The following is a 14,033-nucleotide window of genomic DNA, read 5'->3' as shown; positions in this document are numbered from 1 at the left end:
AGTAAAGGCTATGATAGTGCAAAATGCATTTCTTCCACCCCTACGTTCCAGCTAATGGAGAAAACAACCATTTAATTTGCTATGTTTAATACCAAATTAAATACTAAGTAGTTCCAATTTATCTATTTGAAGTATAAATCAACAAGTATGGATCCTTGGTAGAACTTATTAAACAAATGAACAAAGCATCTAAGTATTCCAATTGTTACGTAGTAGAATTGTGTCTAGAATCCTAATAATTAAACACATAAAATTCTGAAATACTACCTGGAAAAGATGATGCTACTTTTGCAAATCACTCTTATGGTAGATTTTTTGAGATAAAATTCACATAACATAAAATGCATCCTTTTAAAGTATACAATTCATAGGTTTTTAGTATATTCACATACGGGTTGTGCAGCCATCACCACTTTGTAATTCAACAATTAACCCCAAAAAGACACCCCATACCCCTTTTTGGTCACTGCCATTTTCTCCTTCCCCCAACTTCTGGCAACCATAAATCTACTTTGTGTCTCAAGAGATTTGCTCTTCTACATTTTTCATATAAATGGAATCATACACTAGGTGATCTTTTGCTGAGCTTTTACTTAAACATAATAATTCAGTGTTTATCCACATTGTAGTATGTATCAGTATTTTGTACCTTTTTATGGCTGAGAAATATTCCATTATATGTATATTTCACATTTATCTATTCATCAGTTGATGGACACTTGGGTTGTTTCTGCATTTTGACTATTGTAAATAATGTTGCTGTTCTTAATGTAGATTTGTTTAAAAGGATCAAGGTTTCCAAAGTAGTGAAAAGACAGTTGCTAGGTTTAGTGGCTTTTTATAGTATTTTTTCCTCCATTCATTTTCAGACTCTCTTGGGAGCTTAGGATATTTCACAGTTCTGAATGTTAGCATCTGAAAATGCCTGTAGACGATGAAGCATCTGAAGATGACTCGGATTCAGTTTCTTCAAACATTGAAAGAACCTACATTCTCAAATAAGAGAGTATAACAATTTCTGTACACTATGGAAGATACTGATTTGGTGAAACCCTTAAGAAAAACTTCATCTTCTGTAGAATCTGATATAAAAAATTCTCCCCATTCTTTTGGACTGAACTTAAATACTAATAGGTAAGAATGGGATAGATAGATTTTTTTTTTAAATGTAACAACAAATCAAAATAAGCTTACTTGTGTAGTTTATCCAAATAGTGTGATAATTATTTGTTCTATTTAAATAACGATGACAGCCCTCAAACAGGAGCTGTTCTGGGACTAGTTAAGAATAGTTTCAAGGGGGAGGCACCTGGGTGGCTCAGTAGGTTAAGTGTCTGCCTTCTGCTCAGGTCATGATCCCGGGGTCCTGGGATTGAGCCCCGCGTTGGGCTCCCTGCTCAGTGGGGAGCCTGCTTCTCCTTCTCCCCGCTCCCCACTTGAGCTTTCTCTCGCACATGCTCTCTCTCTCGAATAAATGAATAAAATCTTAAAAAAAAAAGAAAAAGAATAGTTTCAGCCTTTCCCTGTTTTTCATTTCTCCCACAGATAATGTACTTTTGCATGGGGAACATTGTGAAAAAGAACTTGTTTTCTTTTTTTTTTAAGATTTTATTATTTATTCGAGAGAGAGAGAAAGAGAGTGCAAGCAGGGGGAGAGGGAGAAGCAGGCTCCCAGGGAGCCTGATGTGGGGCTCTATCCCAGGACCCTGAGATCACGACCTGCGCTGAAGGCAGACGCTTAACCGACTGAGCCACCCATGTTCCCCAAAGCATCATTTTTTAAAAAAGATTTTGTTTTTTTATTTGAGAGAGAGAGCAAATATGAGCAGGAGGAAGGGGCAGAGGGAGAGAGAGAAGCCGACTCCCAGCTGAGCAGGGAACCCCATGCAGGCAGGACTCGATCCCAGGACCCTTCAATCATGACCTGAGCCGAAAGTAGACGCTTAACTGACTGAGCCATCCAGGCACTCCCTCTTTACACTTTTTAAAATTTCTGGTAGATTACAAGCATGTCTTTAAAATTTAGTTGCCTAAATATTGTTTCTACATTTTTAAATGAACAGTACAAATAATGTTTAATATTTCAGAACTACCTCAGCAATCTGGGAAGTAGGAATTAAAGTTGAATACTAGGAAGTAAGCAAAAAAACAGACCCTGAGTGGACAAAAATGGATATTCTCCAACAATGCATTTTATGCATTTTCTTTTTAAACTCTCCGGTGTTTGTTTTTATTTATTTATTTATTTTTTTGTTTGTTTTTTAATGTATGTATATTTTAAAGATTATTTATTTATTTATTTGATAGAGAGAGACACAGGGAGAGAGGGAACACAAGCAGGGGGAGTGGGAGAGGGAGAAGCAGGCTTCCCGCCGAGCAGGGAGCCCGATGCGAGGCTCGATCCCAGGATCCTGGCATCATGACCTGAGCCGAAGGCAGACGCTTAATGACTGAGCCACCCAGGCACCCCTTTGGTTTGTTTTTAATCAGAGCCTGTTTGCTCTCATTTTGTACGTGATCTGACAAACGTGATTATTTGATTTCTAAATTTCTCGTAGCTTAAAAACAGCAAAGAGGCAAAGCCCATTAGAGAGGAGACCAGCTATAATAAGCAGGTACAAGGAAGCAAAAATACAGCAATCTGGGTCCTACTGGTAAAGGGTCAAAGGTCTTTAAACACAATAGATCTTGAAAAAATTGTGTATAATAATAGATCTTGAAGAGATTGTGTATAATAAATAAATTCATTAATTCTTTAAGAAGTTTGTTCATTCTCTGCCCTCCTCAGGAGGAATTTAAGGCAGCTTACAGGAACATATAAAATGAGAAAGCAAGGTGAAAGGGGGGAATGTGTGTGGGAAATGGTCCAGGAGAGGTGCCTGCCTTTGTAATTTGTACCCACGCACTGAAAGTTTGTTTCCTGTATCACTTGGTGGCCCCTTTGAAGAAGTCCCTTTTAGAACATAATTTGCCTGGGGAAACCTAAATGTGCCCTCCCTTTTTATTTTTTTAAGATTTATTTTAAAAATTTATTTATTTATTTGTTTATTTATTTATTTAAATTTTTAAAATGCAATCTCTACCTCCAGCGTGGGGCTCGAACTCAGCACCCCAAGATCAAGAGTCACATGCTCCACTGACTGAGCCAGCCTTGCACCCCCTAAATGTGCCCTTCTAATGAAGATTATGTAACTGAACTTGTCTCCCTTTTCATTGTGACTGGCAGTGAAATCGGTCAGATTTAGACTTATTACACAAATGTGTAACCCCTTATGGACAACATGTATGTTCTTCTTTCCCTTGACAAGGTTTTTATTAATCTTTCTCTGATTCTACTTGTTACTATTTTTCTGTTACTTTCATCAGTGTTGTTTTTTTTTTAATGAACCCTTTGTGAAACAAGGTAGGGTATCAATAAATAAATGAAAATGACCTCTTAGACTGGAATTTGAACAGAGTTTATTGTCCTTAATTATGCTTTGTGTTTTTATAAAGCAAATCTGAAATAACTTCCTCTCAAGTTTGGGAAAGCAGTCCTCCTGGAAAGAATCAGTGCTATTTTACACAATGAATAGTCTAAATAAGTCCTGAATATTTGCTGCTAATTTGCTTGGCACAACTTTTATTCAAAGATAGTGTAAAGATAAGCATCAGCTTATCACACCAAATTAGGGGGTCCAATTAACAAGACTTGAGGGATCCAATTAACAAGACTTGACTGCAATTCTGGGCAGTGGAGAAAGAAACCCCACTACAAAAAAAGGACTGTTCTTACAGTAGAGCAAAATAATCCTCTGGAATGATTTAGATTGGAGAAGCTGGACCTTTTTCTTATCATATAGCAGAAACTTTTATTTTCTGCTGGTGCTTTGGAGTGTGCTCCAACTTCTGGAGAAGGTCTTTCTGTTGGGTTCTTTAAAAAAATAAGTGCTGTCTTTTTACTGCTATTTTCCTTTTGTGGACAAACGTGATCAGATTTTCAACAAACGAGGTGCCATTAAGAAGGATTAAATATCAGTGGTTTTGTACTGCTCTGCTAAACTTGAACTGCTGAATTATTCAACACTGGTAGAATGAAGAAAACCATTTGAATTATTTATGTTTCAACAGAAGTAGTCCCCACCTTAGTACAAATGGGGTATCCTCTTTCTCAGGGAAGACCAGACCATCTGTAATTCAAGGTACAGTTGAAGTCCTAACCTCTTTAATGCAAGAGCTACAAAACAGTGGAAGGACTGATTCGGAACTTTGGAAAAACTGTGAGGTATCTAGTTTTGTTTTATTTGTGGAATTTTAAAAAATATATTTGTAAATGTGCCTCTACTAAACTCTAAATTATTAGAAATTTATATCCTAAAGAGCATGATTCTTATTGCTAAAGTGGTCAAATACAGTAATTGGGGAACAACATTGAACAAATATGAAAAAGATGATCAAGAGTATGTTTGAACAAATATTAGGGATTGGACACTAATTTACATTTTAAATGTCAACTAAAATATTAGCTTTGTTCAGAGAAGTGAGAGTTCCAAAATTATTAATATTGTTACTAATTCTAATGTTTTAAGTAACAGAATTATCATTTTGAAAAACCTAAATCCTCTTTGAAATATTTTGAATGCTCTACTCATAAATTAAGACTTCTATTTGTAATGCCTTATCACATTTAGTTGTGATACATTGAATTATATTGATTTTTCAGAATTGTGTTTCTCTGGTCCATAGGTTAAACTGTGATATAAAATTTAGCAGTTAAAAGAATACATATATGTACATTTTGTTTCACAGAATAATGCCCAAGTTAGATTTTTCCAAGGCTAGATTTGGTAATACCTTATGAAAATGTATAAAACATTATTATTATTAAATTCTTTAGGGAACAGTAAATTTTATTAAATGTATGTTTTCTTAAATTTTTAAAAATATTTATCATACTTTTAAAACCATTATTTGTGTTATTTTCAAAATGTATAAGTGGAATGAAAGAATACCTGCTTTAAGGAGTCAGTAGCAGCCACCCCTAAGTAATTTTTTGTATTCATTATCCATAATCATTGAAGTTATAAAAATGACTGTTATTGCAGACTTTAAGAAAATTGAGTTTTGGGCGGCTGGGTGGCTCAGATGGTTAAGTGTCTGCCTTTGGCTCAGGTCATGATCCCGGGGTTCTGGAATCGAGTCCCGCGTCGGGCTCCCTGCTCCTTGGGAGCCTGCTTCTCGCTCTGCCTCTCTCTCTCTCTCTCTCATGAATAAATAAATAAAATCTTAAAAAAAAAAAAAAGAAAATTGAGTATTTATTTTTATTTATTTTTAAGATTTTATTTATTCATTTGAGAGAGAAAGAGCACAAGCAGGGGGAGGGGCAGAGGGAGAGGGAGAAGCGGGCTCCCCACTGAGCAGGGAGCCCTGACATGGGATTCGATCCCAGGACCCCGGGATCATGACCTGAGCCAAAGGCAGATGCTTAACCAACTAAGCCACCCAGGTGCCCAAGAAAATTGAGTTTTACATTTTTACAATTTTTATATTTTTTCATATAATGATCAGTATATGCTAATGCAAGAGACCTGTAAAACGAGACAATTAAAAATGGAATGTTTTGTGAAATGTTTACTTTAATATACTTATCCATTAGCTTATGAACCTGAATTAGCATGCTTTTAAAAAAAATAAGGTATTGCTCTCCTGGCAAATTCATGTTTAACTAGAAATTGTTACTTTTAATACTTGAAATCAGCATCTTAGAATCAGAATATATTTGTGAATTTAAGATACAGATTTTTATTTATTTATTTATTTATTTATTTTTTTAAAGATTTTATTTATTTATTTGAGACAGAGAGAATGAGAGACAGAGAGCATGAGAGGGAGGAGGGTCAGAGGGAGAAGCAGACTCCCTGCCGAGCAGGGAGCCCGATGCGGGACTTGATCCCTGGACTCCAGGATCATGACCTGAGCCAAAGGCAGTCGCTTAACCAACTGAGCCACCCAGGCGCCCAAGATACAGATTTTTATAAGCCAGCATACCAACCAGCTACTTACACCTTGACATTTGAGCCAGTTTCTTTACACCCTTTCTCCCTCATCTGTGATATAACATTATGTTTAATATTAATTGGCTACTTAATTTTTGTAATGTAGACATGTAATTGTTCAGTGAATAGTTTCTTAAGATATTTCTTACTTTGACAGAATATGAAATATCCTTCTGGTCATTTCAGTAAAATCTCTCCAATTTATTAGTGTGTTTTGTACCATACAAAAACAAAATCCTCTGTTTTACTGTGTAGCATTTTAGGAAGAATGGGAGGGGTATGGATTGTGCAAGTCTTATTCCTGACTCTTTTCCCTGAATTTCATGTTTTCATCTCTCTTTGGAATACTAACATTTGTCTGATTTCTTCCATTTGTAAGGGATTAATCTATGTTATTGAAGCAAAACGTAAAACCTTTTGTGGAGCTCAGAGCTCTGGAGATCTGATTTCTTTCTTTCTAAAACCTCTTTCCTGGAATTCTGAAGTTTATCATTGCTTAAACTTGAGAAGGTTATGTATTTTGATTCATGGAAAATAAAGTTTAACACATTTACATAGAAATACTTTAATACATTCTTAAATGCTTGCTGTTGCTAATATTTCTGGATGGTGAATTTTTAAAGCACATTATTAGCTTATTTGTCTTAATTCATTATTTTTGCATTTTAACTATTTAGCGCTACTGATTATGTAAGAGTAATGGTTATGTGATAATAGTTATTGTAAGTGTACCACTTACTGAGTGTCTGTTTGCCAAGCAGTATGCTAGATACTTTTTGTCAGTGGCACTCACCTTATTAGACCTAAAGCCCTCATTTTATAATTTTACAATTAATTTACTAATTTACATTTTACAGTTATATTTTACAATTTTTAAAGTAACATCAACTTAAATGAAATTCACAGATACATCCTGCCTGTACCTACCGTAAAAACAATCATCCTCTTAACTGTGATAAAGAGGAGGAATGAAAGTTACTTATAATACAAAAACAGGTATTTGCTCAGGTGCATCCACGTTAGAAGAAAAGCCTGGTGTTGATATGTAGACTCCCTGTGAAGGCAGCAGCTATAGACATGGACTGATACAATTGTGTTGTCCTGATGATCTAGCACTGCGTTTGGTGACATGATTTTCTGTAATGGTGACCAATTTCTGACCGAGTTCTGAAACAAACTTAACATCTTTGTAGTTGGATTCATGGACCATTTGATGATTTGAAAGCTGTGCAAAATATATGGTATTTTTATAATAATATAAAATGGACCCAGGACAGTTTTTCGTTGTTGGGGACCATCCTTTGATTTGTTTCCCTGGACCCACTGAGTGCTGGTAGTGCCCTTGCTATCTTTGTGACAGCCATGACCTCACAGTTTTTCAAAATGTAGTTCCCCCCATTGGGATTACTGCTTCACATGCATCATATTTGAATTTAAAATTTAATCCTCCCAGCCACGTACGAGGTGTTGCTCTTCCCATTTTATAAATGCATAAGAAGCACAAATGAAATTTACTTGTTGAGGACCACCACACAGGTTGTTAGTGGAGAGCTGGGAATCAGGCCTAGGATGTCAAAGCCAATGGGATATTTACGAGGTCAGACTATAGAAACCCCTTTCAAGCTAATAGCATCAAAAGCTGTGTGCAGGGGAAAGCTTTAATTAGATGCCCAAGTCCTCCAAAAGTATGTAAAATGCAGGTCATATAAATAATTTTAGTTAGAAATAAATTATAGTTCTTAATAATTATGTGAATAATATTTGCTGCATTATAATGTTCTTAAATATGTTTATTGAAAATTAAAATATAAAATCCGACTAGGCATAACAAAATCTCCACCAATTTATATCCTGAGTAAGCTCTGTTCATTCATATCTTTTTTTTTTTAAAGATTTTTTATTTATTTATTTGAGAGAGAGAATGACATAGAGAGAGAGAACACATGAGAGGGGGGAGGGTCAGAGGGAGAAGCAGACCCCCCCGATGAGCAGGGAGCCCGATGCGGGACTTGATCCCGGAACTCCAGGATCATAACCTGAGCCGAAGGCAGTCGCTTAACCAACTGAGCCACCCAGGCGCCCTGTTCATTCATATCTTAAATAAGAAAATGATAATAAGGATATGATTAACATTAAGTGTGTCACATAATAATGAACCCATTTTTGGTTTTTTGTTGTTGTTGTTATGTATGTTATTCTGTCATTGTTGTAATTTAGTTCTGTGTGACTAATAACTTCATCAGGTTAAAATAACTTCTAAAGTATTTAAGTTAGTATAACTTAATAAGAAAACTGATGCCTGATTTCTTTTTTGTTTTGATTAAGATACTTCATATTATAGATAAGTTGACAAGATAAGGAACTGAATTTGTTGTAGCCTACCTTATCCTGAAGTTAGTTGATTTAGAATCAATACTTCCTATCAGTTCTGTTCTGTTTCAATTTGAAGGTTTCCTTTTCCAATCCTGAGAGTTTTTACTTCCTTTGCTTTAATACTGTTATGTAGCTTTCAATTTAATTCTGCTCTGTTATGGTTATTGAATTGGCTTTAATCTGAAGGGCCTCTGGATTGTGTAGTCTAACACCAAGAAAAAAAATCAGCTTGAAATTCACATTTTTTTTTTTTTTAAGTAAACTCTACCCCCAACATGGGGCTCAAGCTCACGACCCCAAGATCAAGAGTTGCATGTTCCACTGACTGAGCCAGCCAGGCGCCCCTGAAGTTCACAGTTTTATACACCCACTTAGACTATATATGAGTGCCCACTCTTTTCTTGGCACTGTGTCCCAGGTGCTGGAGACAGGTTAACAAAGTGAACAAACGAGATGCTCTCTGATTGTGGTAAAGGCTATGAAGTCAATACACAGGATGACGTTTAGAGAGAGAGCAACTGTGGGATGGTTTGGGAAACTTTGAGAAGTTAAGCTGAAATTGCAAGAAGGGACAGAAGCCATGATAAGAGTTGGAGAGAGAACTTTCCAGGTAGAGGGTACAGTGAGGACAAAGCTTTTGAGGTGGAAGACAGTTTTGGCATGCTTAGGGAAAAGGTAGAGGCCAGTGAGGCTGGTGTGCACTGAGTGAGGGGTAGAGACGGATGAGATGAAGTTGGGAGGTGTACATGGGCCGGATCACTCAGGGCGCTGTAAGGAATACAGGAGTGGAAAGATAATTGCATGGTTTATAAGGGAAGCTCTTTTTCGTGGTAGCTGCTTATTGTATATTATTGCATAGAGTCTGTTACTGAAAGGACACCAGCCTTAAGACTGAATTTAGCCTCTGGACATCTCCCTGCCCCCTTTCCTGCCATGTTTTGTAGTCTGGTTATAAGAGTACTGACTCCTTTGTCTGCTGATGGCCTTCAAAAAAAAAAGTACTGACTCCTCTTGAGAGTCAGGATGGATCAGGACCTAAAAGTGACTGAAGGGAGGGCTAAGCCAGTTCCATGGGTTTTCATTCCTCTCTCAGCTGTAGTGCTGTCAAACACTTCAGTATCTAATTTGAAAAAGGTTCTTTTTTTTTTTTTTAACTTAAATAACAAGTAAATTAGGGGTTTAAATCCCACAATACCAAATTATTTCTTGTTTTAAGGCGTGGGATTCTTTTTTCTAAGAATTGTTTAAGAAAATCATTAGCTGTTACAAGGAAAGAAAGAAAAATTGAAGACAAATATAAACTGCCAATTCTTGATGATAGCAGAGGACATCAAATTAAGATGTCATTTGAAAAACGAGATTTACCCAGACCTTCAAATTGACCCAGACTGCAGGTTACATGAGAAAAAGGGGTGACCACGCCTGTGCCTTTGTATTTTTGCATTAAATATAGCTTTGTAGCTATTTAATTCAGCGTATTCACTTCACATTAAAACTATATTTTTAAAAGGTCCTTTCCCACGGGAGGAATTTTTCTGTGAATATTACATGAGAAATTATTTTTAACTAAAATATTTTATAATTTAATAGACCAGGTGGTTACAACTATTCAATTTGGTGGAAAAACAATGCCAACAACAGATAGTTGCCCAGCAGGAACAGTTCCACAACCAAATTCAAGTAAGTTGTTAGTTATCTTGATTCTTTTCTTTATATTGTAAGATTTGCAAGAGGAAGCAGTTAATACTTCGTATCAGTTTGGTTTTTGAACTAAAAACAGATTCTCTTTAGAGTAATAGCTCATATTTTTAAGCAATATTTTCATAGTATTTATGAAAGTGTAATGTTTAGTATACTTTCTTACCCAGATCTATAACTTTATTTTCAGCGAATACAGGAGGAGATAAAAAATTTAGTCAAGTTACAGACCAGTAATACTTCCTGGGCTTCCTCTGATAGTTCTTTAAGCAAACAGTTATCTTCAGAAAGTCAAATGGGTTTTTTTTCTGAAAACAGTGAGAGAAATGAACCTATTATCAGTTATCCTAAGTCTACAGAACCCGAAATGCAGCAAGAAACGTCCACGTCACAACCAGACTGCAATGTGGATAGTAGCTCAGTGAGCAGTGGGTATGGTACCTTTTGTGTCTCTGAATTAAATGCCTACAAATCTAAGGACCCTCAGGAGTTCATGGAGCACACAGAAGTTTCTGAAGGACAGTTTGGAGCGCCTTTGGGGCAGACGGAGTCACTTATAGATGGTGTAAAAAACAAGAGTTTTCATATACATACCACTGAAGAGTTTTGCGCATCTGTAAAGGAAGATATTTCCATTTTTCCTGGTGAATTTGAACAACATTTTCTTGGCGAAAATAAGATTTCAGAAGTATACAGTGGAAAAACAAACAGGTAAGTAGAATTTCTCCCATAATTTGAAGGGAGATTTGCTTGTTTATTACATTTAGAATCTAGTAAAGCAAGCTCCTTTTTGAGTATGATAAAATGAGACGTATTTGAACACTTAGCAGCTTTACCAAAGTCTTGTATTTGTTGCTTGTGGCAAATGGAAATAAAGCATGTGATATATTACCAACATGTGACTTTCTTCCCATTTGCAATGTTGTAAGACTACTGTAACCTCCTAAGGTGGGAGGCCTTGCCAGAAAAATACCTTTTATATTTTCCAGTCACTATAAACTTGCTGAAAATTCGAGTATAGGACTGTATCAACAGTAGAGTTTTGTCACATATGTGCATATAATTTGAAACCAAACATCATACACGAGTATATTCAATGTAATGCTTTTTGTGTATAAGAGGAACTTTTGTAAGTTTAATGACAACTGTGGCTGGATGTTTGTAAAGCAAATAATCATTTAAAATTATGTCATTTATCCTAAATGTTCAGTTTTATATCTCTAAAATGTATCCTCTAAAATAAGTGTTCAGCTATAGCAACACAGATCTTGTGTATCTATAAGTATAATTACTAGTCCTCGTAAATAAAGAATGGAGATATATTGAGTACTTGAATGGGCCACTGTGATCAGTTTTGTTCCACTCTGTGGCTACAGCTATATGTATTACTAATCACCGTTAGTTTTTTTGTTCACTTTACCTTTGGTAATGAAAAACTGTAAAAAGAAATTTAGGTGAATCAATAAAAATACGTCTTTTCTCTGCTATTAGAAAAACAACTCAAAGCATTTTCCACTGACTAGTATCCACTAGTGTTTAGTTTTATGTGTGAAGGACAGCGTCTAAAAAGAATAATTTTGGTTTTCTCTTTTTGCATAGTAAATCTATAACATCATGGGCACAAAAGCTGAAGCAGAACCAACCAAAGAGAGCACTTACAGAAGACGAGTGTTCAGAATCTATGCAAGGAAATGAGCAAGCCAAGAAGTCACCAGTTGAGAAAGTAGGTGATAAATCACTTTACTCTGGCATGCCTCAGCTACTGATAATTTTTTTTTTTTAAGATTTTATTTATTTATTTTGACAGTGAGACAGAGAGACAGCAAGAGAGGGAACACAAGCAGGGGGAGTGGGAGAGGGAGAAGCAGGCTTCCCGCTGAGCAGAAAGCCTGACGTGGGGCTCGATCCCAGGACCCTGGGATCATGACCTGAGCCGAAGGCAGACGCTTAATGACCTAGCCACCCAGGAGCCCCAGCTACTGATAATTATGTGGAGTTTACTACATGCTCATCAACATAAGTTTTTTGCCCTTTCTTTGTGGTATTAATTTGTTCCATTGACCTATCAGCCTTTACGAGTCTCAGAGGATTGGAAACAATGATTTGCTCTAAGTATTGGTTCTTTAGTAGTCTGGAAGTCAAAACTAATGAGGGATAAAGTACTATAAAAAGTGAAAACCATGTTGTAAAGGTCCTAATTCTCTTTGTACTGCAACTGTTTACATTTAGCCAGAGAGTAATCCATTTAACTTTTTTTTAAGCCCTCAAATGATTTGTATTACTATTAAGTTGTAAGAAGTAGTACTGTATGTGTGAATGCTTCAAGACAACTCTGAATTTATAATCCAAATTGTGAGAGATTACATGTTTAAATTCGGTGTGGCCCTTTTGCTAATCTAGCAGCTGTTTTTGTTAGAGTTACAGATATTCAGTAAATTTTAAACATCTTTGAAGCCCTTTTGGTTTAAATTATTGTAGAGTAACATTGTTTAGTATAGTCCATTGAAATTGCAAAATCCGGTCTCTGCAAACTTGGTATCTTTAGAAATTGGCCACTTCTTGATCATCGTAAACATGGTCTTTCCATCATCCTGTGAAAAAAATTAAATAGAAGTCATAAGAACACAATCCCTCAGCCTTCCTAAGGCACTCTTTTTTCTTCCAGTAAATTTTCATTTTTTCAGCCTATGATACTTACGCTTCTTCATATTACTGTTCTTGAACGTATTCCGATTTGTGTTCAGAAGGGAAGTGAGGGTGCAGAAAGCTAGGGGGGCTGCCAAGCCTCCAAGATCTGCAAGCGCCCTGTAGTATTGCATTCACAGTATAGTTCTTTGGGTTTTTTTTTTAAAGTTTTTTTTTTTTTTTTTTTTTTTAATTGAGGGAGGGTGAGAGAGAGTGCATGAGAGGGGGTAGGGTCAGAGGGAGAAGCAGACTCCCCACTGAGCAGGGTGTCCGATACGGGACTCGATCCCGGGACTCCAGGATCATGACCTGAGCCGAAGGCAGTCACCCAACCATCTGAGCCAGCCAGGCACCCAGTACTGTTCTTTTGAACCCATGTGCCATCAGGATACTATATCCTTGTTTGGTGTGAGAACATGATAGTATTTGGAGATGGGGGTGAAAGTTGCTTTTTTCTTTGGATTAGGTTGGCAGAAAAAGAAAATGTCCTTCTTTCTTTTTTTTTAAAGATTTTATTTATTTGAGAGAGAGAGCAGGGGGAGGGGAAGAAGCAAACTCCCCGCTGAGTCACCCAGGCACCCCTCCATTTATTCTTTTAGAGAGCCAGAAAGAGCAAGAGCATGCACAGGCGCTCGAGCACTGGGGGAGGGGCAGAGGAAGAGGGAGAGATTCTCAAGCAGAATCTGCTCTGAGCTTGGAGCCTGATGTGGGACTTGATCCCAGGACTCTGAGATCATGACCTCAGTGAAAACCAAGAGTAGGATGCTCAACCGACTGTGCCACCCAGGTGCCCCTTTCCTTTTTTTTTTTAAAGGCGAGTGATGTTTTTGGTAGTAAATCATTATGGGAAATAAAGTTTCTTTGATATTTGAGTTTTAAATGATTTTCAGATAATGGTAGTTGATGAACCCAAGGCCCCACACCTGAAACGCATTTCTTACCTGCATAATCCTGAATCACATTCTGTGGATTCACCAAGTTGGAACTCTTTATTTCATCCTTCCTCTTCTCCTGTTTTTTCTAGTTTCAGTCTAAATCAGGGAATCCTTATGGTCAGAATTCTCTTGGGATCCAATTTTCTCTTTCTACAATGGTAGTTTCTTTGGGTACTGGCTATTTTGAAGCACATCTTGAAATGGCTCTTGTTTAGCATAAGGATTTTCCTTGGTCCTTTGTTGGGGACAGACTTGACGTTACCATTTCCCGGGGAAGCAGGACTCGGGAGTGGTTTCTCGGATGGGT

General features: G+C 36.7%; 1 protein-coding gene across 1 annotated transcript in view; it reads left to right on the top strand.

The window, feature by feature from the left end:
* Window positions 1-1,027: 1,027 nt before the first annotated feature.
* Window positions 1,028-14,033, top strand: part of MPHOSPH9 (M-phase phosphoprotein 9) — a 57,648-nt gene continuing 44,642 nt past the window's right edge. Inside the window, exons 1-5 of the mRNA XM_021698555.2 lie at window positions 1,028-1,134; window positions 4,111-4,264; window positions 9,999-10,088; window positions 10,297-10,817; window positions 11,706-11,829. Coding sequence (XP_021554230.1) covers window positions 1,028-1,134; window positions 4,111-4,264; window positions 9,999-10,088; window positions 10,297-10,817; window positions 11,706-11,829 — 996 coding nt within the window. The remainder of the gene's footprint in view (window positions 1,135-4,110; window positions 4,265-9,998; window positions 10,089-10,296; window positions 10,818-11,705; window positions 11,830-14,033) is intronic.

The sequence above is a fragment of the Neomonachus schauinslandi genome, chromosome 14 (genome assembly GCF_002201575.2).
Source record: "Neomonachus schauinslandi chromosome 14, ASM220157v2, whole genome shotgun sequence".
NCBI lineage: Eukaryota > Metazoa > Chordata > Mammalia > Carnivora > Phocidae > Neomonachus > Neomonachus schauinslandi.
This window is presented reverse-complemented; position numbering and strand designations above follow the sequence as displayed.